Source organism: Petromyzon marinus, chromosome 49 (assembly GCF_048934315.1).
Source record: "Petromyzon marinus isolate PM22_M1 ecotype Great Lakes invasive population chromosome 49, UKy_Petmar_22M1.pri1.0, whole genome shotgun sequence".
NCBI classification, from domain to species: domain Eukaryota; kingdom Metazoa; phylum Chordata; class Hyperoartia; order Petromyzontiformes; family Petromyzontidae; genus Petromyzon; species Petromyzon marinus.
In genome coordinates, this window is record NC_133715.1 from 6,243,137 (window position 1) to 6,255,484 (window position 12,348).

The window sequence follows — 12,348 nt, forward strand, 5'->3', positions numbered from 1 at the left end:
GGACGGGTGAGTGAGCGTGTTACCTAAGGAGTGGCACAACGAGTGGGAGAGCGGGCAAGTGAGTTGGGGAGCGAGCGAGCAAGCGAGTGAGTAAGCAAGCGAGCGAGAGGCAGAGAAAAGTGAGCGAACGTGGGAGTCTCTCGGTCCTGTGGCCCATGCGGGAGCTGCAATGGCCACCACCAGGCTGTCTCCTGGAAACGGTCGCCTTGGCAACGGCCACCACGAGCCCGAATCGCCATGGCAACGCATGGCGCTCCCCTCGCCCCCCCCCCCCCTTCTTGCCAGGATAAGTGCTGCTCGTAACCCAGCGAGCGAGCGAGTTACGCAACTCAAAAGACACCACCACCGCCCGCAGTGCTTTCTGTGACACGAGGAGGTGATGGGGGTGCGGGGGAGGGGGTGGTGCAGGGGTCACAAATAATTTAATTAAAACTAGACGAGACTAATGAGACGAGATGCCTCCCTTCCACGCCATTTAACGAGAGGAATCGCCACACTGGGACATTTGGCCAACGATATCCTCCTCATCCCTATCCCCCTGATCCTCATCATCCTCCCCTTCATCCTCCTCATCCTCCTTCCCATCATCCTCCTCCAAGTAAGGGCTGTGTCAGTTGAGACCATTAACTCACTGCACTTGAGTCTTAATGGGTCTCTATGTGTGATTCTATGGGTGTCTATGTGGGTCTATGATGGGTCTCTATATGTGATTCTATGGGTGTCTATGTGGCTCTATGATGGGTCTCTATGTGTGATTCTACAAGTGTGTACGTGAGTCAATGATGGGTGTCTATCTTTGTCTATGTGTCTCTATGTGAGTCTCTGGGTCTCTATGTGAGTCTCTGGGTCTCTGTGTGAGTCTCTGGGTCTCTATGCGAGTCTCTGGGTCTCTGTGTGAGTCTATGGGTCTCTATGTTTGTCCATGGGTCTACGTGAGGACTCTGGCGGCCGTTTACTCTCTGGCGGCCATGACGCACGTTCGACCCATGGTGACCTTGACCATGACCTTGACCGTGACATTTCCCCCCGAAGCTCCCCTGAGCCACCAAGTGGCCACTCACCCCATCTTGCTGGTCTTGTACTCCACCTTGAGGATCGGCTTGCAGGGATCCGGCTTCTTCCCGTCCTTTTGGGGCTTGGCTACAACTCGCACACACAAACACACAACCAAGGCTGCGGCATGGATACTGTGCGGGTGAAATTAGCGAAAGCGCGTGGGGATGGTCGCCGCTACGCTGCTGCGGCGACAAGGCGCACGGATACACGGCGTGAGCGACGCATCCCTTTGACTCGCAGGGAACATTGTGCGCACCCTCCTTGTGTACGTGCGTGAGCGCGTGTGTGTGTGTGTGCGTGCGTGCGTGTGCGTGTGTGCGCGCGTGTATTTGAATTGTAGCAGTTAGCGCCTTGCGCTACGAACCCGGCGAACCCCATATGATCAATGCCCGCTCACCGCATCGGTGACGATTGTCTGAACAGGTCCTGGACCTCCCGTAGGTCGTCTCAGCCTTAAATGAGTACTTGGTGCAGCGTGTATGAACATCAGCGCATAGGAAGACAAAGGCGGCTGGGCGTGGTGCTGGCCACCTAACCCCTCGCGTGCGCCGTGCCGGCCTTCATAGGTGCTGTTACTCGCTAACAGCACTTGCCCCCTATAGCCTGCTAATGCTATACGGAGAACCTTAGTCTTTGTTTGTACATGTGTGTAGAGCACGTGGCTATGGCAGGGGGGAGGGAGGAGTTGCTCTGCTATGTCCAGGTTATTGAAAATAACGGAGGAGGAAATTGCCCCCCCTGCCCCCCCCCCCTGCTCTGGGTCACGGAGGTCACAGAGCAGGAGGGGGGCGATGGTTTTTAATTTGCAGTCAACACCGGACGGAGCGAGCATGTGACACCGCTCCCCGCTCACACGCCGACTCACTCGCCCCCACTCACCCCCTCAGTGCGGTGCCACGCTGGCGGTGCGGTGCGGTGCGGTGCCACGCTGGCGGTGCGGTGCGGTGCCACGCTGGCGGTGCGGTGCGGTGCCACGCTGGCGGTGCGGTGCGGTGCCACGCTGGCGGTGCGGTGCGGTGCCACGCTGGCGGTGCGGTGCCACGCTGGCGGTGCGGTGCGGTGCCACGCTGGCGGTGCGGTGCGGTGCGGTGCCACGCTGGCGGTGCGGTGCGGTGCGGTGCCACGCTGGCGGTGCGGTGCTCACCGTGGGGCAGCAGCACCTGCAGCGGTTTGGCGGGGCTGCGCACGGCCCACGTGGTGAGGCTGCCGTCCGAGTGGCTGCAGATGAACTGCTTCCCCTCGTGGTGCCACGCCACCGAGTGGATCGCCTGGGGCAGCGCGGCAGGGAAGGGCAGCAGTGGAGAGGGCAGCGCGGCAGTGGAGAGGGCAGGGCAGCAGTGAAGTGGCAGGGTTAAGAAGGGTAGATGACAGGAGGGTAGGACAGGGCAGCAGTGGGCAACATAGGGCAGGGTTAGGAAGGGGCAGGTACGTGGTTATGCATAAGTATGTACGTTGAACTTCTTTCGCACCGCACGTAACCGACCGTGCGCTCATCGCAGGTGCGGGGGAAGAACAACAAACTAAACACACAAGGTGAGGGCGGCGCAGGGAAGCGGTCGCCTATCGTGGCGACGGTTTGGATGAAACCTCAGGCCGCGTTGTCTGGCACCGGGCCCCACCGTCTCTTCCGGAGCGCCGGGCCTCGGGCAGCCCCGGGGCTTCCGGCCTGGAGCGCTTACCAGGGCCGCACCGGCGAACCGGTTTCTAGGACGCCACTCACCTGCCAGCGTACAAGCAAGGCTGACACTGCTGACGGGACACCGAATGTCGAAGCTGGTCCCCCGGACAGCGATGCGTTGAATTAAACCGACGCTGATGACAAGCTGAGCTCCCAGAAGGCCGTGCAGCTGATGGGATGTGTAAATTAATACTTTAACAATATCTATATATATTCTTATATGTGGCGAGACAAATACGCAAAGGAGGTTTCTGCTCCTCCTCTGCCCCGCGGGGTGCATCGTCGCTCACCTCGTCGTAGTAATATCTGTACTCGACCTTCTTGGACTTGAGATCCCAGCTGACGATGGTGCCATTCTCATAGCCAATCAGGAGCTGCGGCAAGAGAGCGAGGAAGAAAGGGCGAGTGGGCGAGCGAACAAAAGAGAGTGAGAGGGTGCGAGGGTGAGAGAGAGAGAGAGGGGGAGCGTAGGAGAGAGCGAAAGAGAGTGAGTGTGGGGCGAGCGAACAACAGCGAGGGAGAGTGCGCGAGGGTGAGGAGGGAGAGCAAGAAAGGGCACGCGGGAGAGAGAGCGAGGGAGAGAGCGAGGGAGAGAGCGAGGGAGAGAGCGAGGGAGAGCAAAGGAGAAAGCGAGACATGGTGAGAGAGCGCGAGGGAGAAAGAGAGAGAAAGAGAGAGCGAGCTAGAGAGTGAGGGAGAGAGCGAGGGAGAGCAAAGGAGAAAGCGAGACTTGGTGAGAGAGCGCGAGGGAGAAAGAGAGAGAAAGAGAGAGCGAGGGAGAGAGCGAGAGAGAGCGAGAGAGAAAGCAAGCGATGCGACTATGCTCACGCACGTACACGCACACACACACACGCACACATGCGTGTGTGTGTGTGCGTGCGTGTGTGTGTACGCGTGCGCGCGGCGACCTCCGTGTGTCACTCATCGCTCGCTCGCTCCTCGTTTCGTTCGCTCCGTCTCTGGCGGGCGTGCGGTGCCGACAGGTGCAAATGGGACGTGCGAGTGGGCGTTAGCACCTGGCGGCTGAGATGCCCACGCACGCACACACACACAGACAAAGATGCCCCGTATAGCCTTAACAGACTGTAGGGGCAAGTGCTGTTAGCGAGCACCTATGAAGGCCGGCACGGCACACGAGGGGGTGGGTGGCCAGCACCACGCCCGGCCGCCTTTGTCTCCCCAGTGGCCTTGTATACACATCGCACGAGGTACTCATTTGAGGATTAGTCGACCTAAGGGACGCCCAGAACCGGTTCAGATAATCGTCACTGGTGGTGGCCGTGAGCGGGAATTGAACTCAGGTCTCGATGTTCGTAGCGCTGCGCACTGACCGCTGCACTACCGCTCCCCACACGCACGCAAGCAACAGACGCACCAGCACAAATACACCGACACACACGCACAGATGCAGCGCCCCGCTGTTCCAACAGACAGGGTGTAAATGGAGCACCGTCATTGGTGGAGTCACACCTCACTCCCTAAATGCTCGCTCGCCACTCACCTTGCCGTCGTCACGAGGGTTGTCACTGATGTGGACGACGGGGCCGGGGTGAGACTTGGTGGATCTGGGGCAGGGCAGCGGGGGGGGGGGGGGAAATTGGAGAGGGGGTGAGGATCGTGCGAGTGTGCGACACCCGCTCACCCATTCGCACACACACACACACGCCAGCTCGCTTGCCCACTCACACACACCCGCTCGCACACACACCCGCAAGCTCACACCTTCGCACGCACCTGCTCACTCACCTACCGGCACACTCACCCGCTCATACACACGCTCACTCAACCACTGGCTCATACCCGCGCGCGCACACACACACACACATACAAGCGCGCATGTCACCGCGTGTACTCACAGCTCGATGGCTTCGTTCCACATGATCACACACACACACAACAACCGAAATTCGCCACTAAGTGGCGGTGACGTCACCACGACGCTTGTGCCAGGCCATGTGCACCTTGAGGCCACGTGAAGTGTCGAACGCCCGCTGGCAGGAGGTCACGGGGCAGACCCAGGTGCCACGGGTCGACTGACTGAGATGACTGGCTGGTGCACCACCTGTGCCCCCTACTGTGCCAACCTGCTGTGCTTTAGCCACCCGGTGCTCCGCTCGTTGTTGTGAGCGTCGCTCCTCAGCCCTCCGTTGTTGTTGGAGGGCGACTGCCTCCAACTGCCCATTAGCGTCCTTCACGAGCCTCCTCCACAGAGGCCGATCTTGACACCGCTGGTACCAGTCATCGGCAAGTCCACTCAGCTCCACGTCCTCCTGTACCACATCACTACATCTCTTCTCTAGCCCGTGCCGCGCCCATTTAGCCCCCTCGATCCGGCTGAACAAAAGCTGTTTCGGCATCCGGTGGCTGGGCATGCGGGCTACATGACACAGCCAACGCAACCTTGCCTACCGGAGGAGCTCACCGATGGGACCTTGCCCAGATCTTTCAAGGATTTGTGAGCTCCTCACACAATCCAGCCTGGTTAAACCCAGGATCGATCGTAGGCAGGCTAGCCTAAATGTTTCTAACCGGCAAAGATGTTCCATTAAGGGGGTCCACGTTTCGCAATCGTAGAGAAGGGAGGGAATGACCGTGGCCGAGAAGACCTGAAGCTTAGTGCGGAGCGACAGGCCAGGTAGCTTTCACACAGCGTTACGCAACCGATGAAAAGATATTGCCGCTCGACTGATTCGGAGTGAGACCTCTGCTGTTAACCTGGAGCCGGAGTGTCCGATGGTACAAAATACCCAGGCAGGTGCTTAGTTTTGGTGGGGCTGATGGTAAGGCCCCACCTCTTAGTGGCACGCTCCAGTCTCAGCAGCAGCGTCTTCAACTCCTCCTCTGAATGAGCAGCTATTACCAAATCATCGGCATACATAACGTGGTTGAGTAATAGGGAGCCATCCCTTGACCGCACCCGGGCATCGATCAGCCTCCGATTATATCTGTACCAAATGGAGATTCCCCCGGTACAGCTATTGAAGGCTTCATGAACTACGTGGTCAAAATAGATGTTAAATAATGTGGGAGCCAGAGGACATCCCTATCGCACCTCAAGGTGTACAGGGAATGGCTCTGACTCCCGGCCACGTAGTTTTATCCGGGACCGCTTACCATCATGAAGGTCCTTAATGATCGTGAGCAGAGCCCAGGCCTACTGATGGTATCATAGGCCTTGACCAGGTCAATAAAGCAGAGATGTAGGTCTTGCTGGAATTCCCTACACCTCTGCTGTAGCAGACGGACAGAAAATATGGCATCTGTGCAGGACCGCACTTTCCTGAAACCGTACACACGCACACACACACACACGTGCATGTGTGTGTGTGTTACCACATGTACTCACAGCTCGATGGCTTTGTTCCACATGATCACATAACCCGAGAGCACGAAGGACTCCACGTTCACGATGTGGATGTTCCCACGCTCGGTGCCGATGTAGAGCCACTTGCTTTGGAACGGGAGGTGGCAGCAGGTGATCCTGTAACCGTGGCACCACGCGTCAGGGTCAAAGTGACGACAGGGGTTACACTTCAGGGTTCAAGGGTTAAAGTGACGACAGGGGTCAAAGTGGCGATAGGCGTTACTCGTCAGGGTGACAGGGTCAAAGTGGCGACAGGGCTTACTCGTCAGGGTGACAGGGTCAAAGTGGCGATAGGGGTTACGCGTCAGGGTTCAGGGGTCAAAGTGACGATAGGGGTTACGCATCATGTTTCAAGGTCAGGTGTCAAAGTGGCGGCTGACGGAAGTGCCAAGGTTCGGTGCGAGAGTTGAGACCAGTTCAGGTTGCTGGGGGTTCACTATTAGAGGAAGGGTCTAAGGCGATGTTTCGCGTCCCAGGCAAGAATTAGCGATAGAGCTTAGGGTTAGAGTTATGGCTAATGTGAGGGCTAGAGCTAGGCCACAGGCGAGTGTAATGGATGCGGATAGGCTCGGGCTAGGCTAGGGTTCGTGTAAAGGCTTGCGGTTAGAGTCAGTGTAAGGGGCTTCAGGCTAGAGTTAGGGTTAATCGCTCGGGTTCAAGCCGAGGGTTCGAGTTAGGGTTTTGGTTTGGGGTTGGGGTTACTGCTCAAAGCGTGGTCATGCTATGGTTAGGCTAGACACAGGGCAAGGGGTGAACACTTGCTCTGAAGTTGGAGCTGGGGTTTAGGCCTAAGGCATGGGGGAGTGTATGCTAATTGTACGATAAATTGTACGATAAGTATATGCTAATTATATGCTAATATTGCATATCGATCATCGCGGAATTAAAGCGACTGCATGAGCGGCAAAACAACACCAAGGAGACGGCGGGAGACGGAACGGGACTCGAAATCCATGATCCTGGAATCCGGGCGATGCAGCGCACGGAGGGGGGGGGGAGGTGCATTTATTTCATTAGCTCCTGGTTTACACTCGTTTTTTTAATATTTATTTTGTGAATTAACAGCTGACGCTGCCATCTGGCCCTCGGCGAGGCCCCAGCGGCGCTGGGCGATCAGAGATATTATTATTATTATTATTGCTGCGATTACATAATCACAGTAACTTCAACGCGATCATCACCATCGCCATGACGACGGTGATGGCGATGATGACGGTGGTGGTGGTGATTAGCGGGGCTTAAACATCATCTCGCTTGAGTGTAGTTGCCGGGTCCCTGGTGTGGACCGGAGTTTGGTGGCACGTGACTGGTTCGTAGTAGCCACAGCCCGTAGCGAGAGGTACAGAGTGGAGGTGGTGTGCCAGGTGGTTAACTCGTGTGGTTTGAGCTAGCGGTAGGGTTGGTTAGTGTGGTTTGGACTAGCGGTAGGGTTGGTTGGTTAGTGTGGTTTGGGCTAGCGGTAGGGTTGGCTGGTTAGTGTGGTTTGGACTAGCGGTAGGGTTGGTTGGTTAGTGTGGTTTGGACTAGCGGTAGGGTTGGTTGGTTAGTGTGGTTTGGGCTAGCGGTAGGGTTGGTTGGTTAGTGTGGTTTAGGCTAGCGGTAGGGTTTGGTTGGTTAGTGTGGTTTGGGCTAGCGGTAGGGTTGGTTGGTTGGTGTGGTTTGGGCTAGCGGTAGGGTTGGTTGGTTAGTTAGTGTGGTTTGGGCTAGCGGTAGGGTTTGGTTGGTTCATGTAGTTAGGGGTTAGGGGTAGGGCTAGTGTCTGGTTGGATAATACGTCTCCCTCTGGCTCCCCATCTATCTCTCTCTCCATGTTGCTCCGTGTGTGTCCTGCTCTCTGTCCGTCTCCCCATGCCTCCCCTTGTGTCTCCCCCGTGTTCCTCCATATCCCTCCCCGTGCCACTGCAGCTCTCCCCACCCATCCCCCCGCACGTCTCTGCATCCGCATCTCCCGCGTCTCCGTGTCGTCTCGTCTCTGCACGTGGCGACCTCCCGGCCCCCGTCACCTCTCGCGGTTGAACTTCAGAGAGTGGAGGACTGCCGGCCGCTTCTGCCGCAGGTTCCAGAGGTTGAGGCTGTCGTCCGCAGACACGCTCACCAGGGCGCCCTGCCACGCAGAGACACGGGGCCACATGGAGACAGGGGGACACGCGGAGACACGGGCCCCAGGTCTAGAGATGTGGAGACACAAAGACTGCCATCTGCAAACACGCTCACCAGGGCGCCCTGCCGCGCAAAAAACACGGGGACATGGGGAGACACGGGGATACGTGGAGACATGAGGGACACGGGAACACACGGAGAAACTGGGACACCCGAAGACAGATGGAGAAACGGAGACACACTGAAAGACAAGCGGAGACACGCATGCGCACACATTGAGACGCTCGGATACAAACAAGCAGACAAATACGCGCGCACGGTGGAGACACGTGGTCCCAACCGCATGGCAATGTTGTTGGGCCAACCCTACTGAACGTTTGTTTACTAATTGGCTCTTCTTCTAGGAGGGCCCTGCCGAGTCTTCGCACCAGGGGGCGATCGCTGCCGCAGCGGCCACGCGATCCCCCACCGGACACGTGACCGTGACACAGGCGCAACACGGTCAAACTCTTGCGAGAGTGGAGGCCAGTGTGGAGACAAGTGGGAAGCCACGGGTGGAGTCGCGGTGGCTAGGAGATGTTAACTACCTCGCCTGGTATACAGGAGGTCGTGGGTTCAATCCCGACCCTGATGCCTGCATGTTCGAAGTTTGTGTGTTCTCCCCGTGGCCGGTCGCGTAGAGGCCTCCAGGTTTTTCCCTCCGCACTAAGAATCAACGTGCGTTCAGATTGTTTGGCTGCTGGAAATTTCCACGTGATGATGAGCCACTTCGTTGAGCTATCGTTGGTGATAGCCAGGTCGCTTCTGACAAAGAGCTACATAGCTCAGTGGGCCTTAACTGGTTAAATCAAGATAGTCGATCGTTTATTTTATTTTAACATCCGCTGCTAGCGAAACGGACGGAGTGGAGCGGTCGCGTTACCACATTTCGCACGCGGTAATAACCGGGGCGGCTGCTCGGGATTCGAACCGCGAACCTCCATGGCGAGCGGGCTCGTGTGGTGGCCTCGTCCTCGCTGGGGCCTCGTCAGCCAAGTAGAGCCACCCGTGGCCTCGTTCCACCACCTCTGTGCCGACCGAGCGTTTGGAGGCCTGGGCTCAGCTGTTGTGAATCATGAATGGCCAGGGATGGAGAGACTTGCTCTCAGATTATATACACATATGCCAGGAGTTACACACAAGAATGGTCGCAACAATGTCCTTTATTCACCCAGGAAAGTCAGGAGAGGTCGTGCTGCTGCTGCTGCCACTCCGCTGGGATGTTTGGGCCGTGAATTCTGTGGTTTGGCGATGAGGGTTTTTGGCTTCGTGTGTGGGAGAGGAGGCAACGGGAGAAGCCCGGAGACAGCCCAGCAGCCCCTGCGCCGCTGTCCACGTGGGGGAGACGCGCGGCACCGCCACCTCCTGGCCTCGCCGCACTGCCTGCCCTCACGCCTACAACACCTGGCAAGCCCTGCTGCTGCTGCTGCTGGTCGTGGCGGTGGTCGCCCATGCAAACCGGAGCACATGGAGAACACCCACCGTGCATAGCAAGGAGACAACACTCGCACCTCCGCACAGATGGATTCATTCCATGGACTCGATCGATCCAGTGAGCAGGACCACATCTCTCTGTGGATCTCACCCCATCACGATGCTGCGATCTATCGTCCACTCGCAGCCCCCACGCTTTGCAACACCTGGCAAGCCCTATAGGTGACAGCGGTGGTCGTTGTTTTCCCAATCCAATTGTTAACCAGGCTCAAGCCTCCTGCTTAGCTTGCGAGATCCCATGACATCCGGCGCGCCGAGGGGCGTTTCGGTCTTTGATCTTTCGCAGCGTCGCATGCGGTGCCAAGTCCAGGAGTGCCTAACGCCACCCGGCTGCAAATCACTCCCACGAGCAGCAGCAGACAACGATTTAGGGCCCTCGCCCCTAACCCCCATGGCAATAACCCCTTCCACTTCCCGTCGTGTGCGACGCTCCGCGGGGCACCGCGTGCGTGCGCGCGCGTTAAACATTACACGCAAGATGTTTACCACGCGTTCGTAAATCCGGTTTAAAACCGTAAAGATCTCTCCGCTCTCACGAACTTTCAGCCGCCCCCCCAGCCCACCACCAGCCATTGGAGGTCACGTGGTTAGCAGCGTGTCGACCGCTTTCTTTGTTGCAGAGGGGGGGGAGGGGGTGGGGATCACGGTTCGGATCCAGCGGGACGCCCGGGTCAAAGCTGCCGTCTGCATGCGTCGACCGTGATGCCAACGGCCGTCAAAGATCCCCGCGAGACCGTTGGCAAGAGGAGGCCCGTCGCGTGCCGGTGTCACAGGTTCCAAGTTTCCGCCGAGTTTGAACGAAAAAAAATCCCACCGCAAATGCCACCTTGTGGATTGGTAGAGCAGCAGCAGCGGGGCGTGAAACATCGTTGGCAGGACCCTCCCGAAAAGTGTTCGCGAGGCTCTGCCGGGCGAGCGCTCGGAACGATCGCCCGCGGGGGGTGGCACTGCCGCTAAAGTAGTGCAGTGCGCCAACCGCTGCGCCACCGCTCGTCTGTCACCACCACCACCACCATCGTCAGCAATCGTCGTCGTCGTCGTCACCACCACGTGCACAGAGCGAGGTGCGACAACGGCGAAGCGATAGGGGCTCTCGTGAAGAGGGGCAGAGATGAGAGGGAGAGAGATGGAGAGAGATGGAGAGAGGCGAGAGTGTGGAGAGAGCGGGGGAGAGGGAGTAGAGAGAGGGGGGGAGAGGGAGTAGAGAGAGGGGGGGAGAGAGTGTGGGGAGAGATGGGGGGGGGGGAGAGAAAGAGGGGTAAAAGGAAGCCAGAGAGGGGGGTTGGGGGTAGAGCTCATCAATAGAGAGTGGGGGGAGAGTGGGGGGAGAGCGAGTGAGGGGGAGAGCGAGAGAGCTCATTAGCGCAGTGCTCTGCGCTTTGTTCTCTGCAGACCAAACAGCACGTGTGGGTATGAGAGCGTTCGTGTGTGTGCGTGCGCGTGTGTGGGTAAGGCTGGATTGTGTGGGGATCTCACGGTGCATCTGCCAGTCATCTCAGTCAGTCAACCCATGGCACCTGGGTCTGTCCCGTGACCTCCTGCCAGCGAGCCTTCGATACGTCACATGACCTCAAAGTGCACCTGGCCTGGCACAGGCGCTGTAATGATGTTGATGAACGTTTGCGCGTGTGGGTATGACAGCGTGCATGTCACTGTGCATGCGTTCGTGCGCAAATATCACTTGCCCCAAAAGTCGGTGAAGGCTATATGGGGGATCTTTGTCTTTGTTCGTGTGTGTGTGTGGAGGAGGTCATTATCTCTCGCCAACAGCACTTGCCACAGAAGTATGTTAAAGCTATACGGGGGATCTTTGTCTTTGGAAGAGGTCTCACCTCGTTGATGAGGAACTGGAGCTGAATGACCGCGGCTCCGTTGTCGTGTTGGCAGTGGCAGTCAACACCAGGACGGCCCAGTCTGCGTCTTCGTTAAGGATCATCATCAGCAGCATCATCAGCAGTATCATCATCAGCATCATCAGAGGCTACATGATCGTTGCCATCACCATCAGGACCATCATTATCGGCATTATCGGTACCGTGATGCCGATGACCACTATTATCATCACCGGTGGTGTTGGCCGAGAGCAGGAATCCAACTCGGGCCGCCGGGTGTCGCAGCGCAGCGCGAACCGCTACACCACGGCTCCCCCCACCACCACCATCACCCTCACACGACCCTCGTGGTCCCTTGGAGACGTGAGACGTCCGGCCCAAGCACCACTCCCGATTGTCTCCCACAGTCAACACGGAAGCCTCTAAAGCGTGGCGCGCGCCCTCCGATCTGCGCGTCCCCCCCGCCGCTCCCGTCACGCTTCGCCTCTCTTCCTGCGCTTCTCTGACGCGCACTCCTCCTTCAATCCCCGTCCCATCGCCGCCGTCAGTTCTCCCACGCTTCGTGAGCCCGGCGCGCCAAACCAAGCGGCATTAAGCCAACGGTCGTCACCGCAAATATTCGATTAAAATGCGGCAGCGTAGAGAACGCGCCAGCCACGTGCGCACGGACGTGGAATACCACCCCCCTACCCTTCACCTCTCCCCCCACCCTCCCCCCCACCTTTCCCCCCACCTCTCCCCCCACCCTTTCCCCCACCCTCCCCCCACCTTTCCCCCCACCCTCC

General features: G+C 58.1%; 1 protein-coding gene across 14 annotated transcripts in view; it reads right to left on the reverse strand.

Moving 5' to 3' along the window:
- The window catches only part of LOC116952920 (syntaxin-binding protein 5-like), a 118,438-nt gene that overhangs the window by 35,466 nt on the left and 70,624 nt on the right, over positions 1 to 12,348 (reverse strand). For 13 of the 14 annotated variants that reach the window (XM_076074641.1, XM_076074642.1, XM_076074640.1 and 10 more), the window contains exons 3-9: positions 11,564 to 11,645; positions 8,102 to 8,202; positions 6,081 to 6,215; positions 4,236 to 4,299; positions 3,025 to 3,108; positions 2,201 to 2,324; positions 1,062 to 1,140 (exon numbers count right to left, since the gene is read on the reverse strand). In XM_076074641.1, coding sequence (XP_075930756.1) covers positions 1,062 to 1,140; positions 2,201 to 2,324; positions 3,025 to 3,108; positions 4,236 to 4,299; positions 6,081 to 6,215; positions 8,102 to 8,202; positions 11,564 to 11,645 — 669 coding nt within the window. Of the gene's footprint in view, positions 1 to 1,061; positions 1,141 to 2,200; positions 2,325 to 3,024; positions 3,109 to 4,235; positions 4,300 to 4,590; positions 5,731 to 6,080; positions 6,216 to 8,101; positions 8,203 to 11,563; positions 11,646 to 12,348 lie in introns of those variants that run through there. The other variant, XM_076074650.1, reaches the window with a different exon arrangement.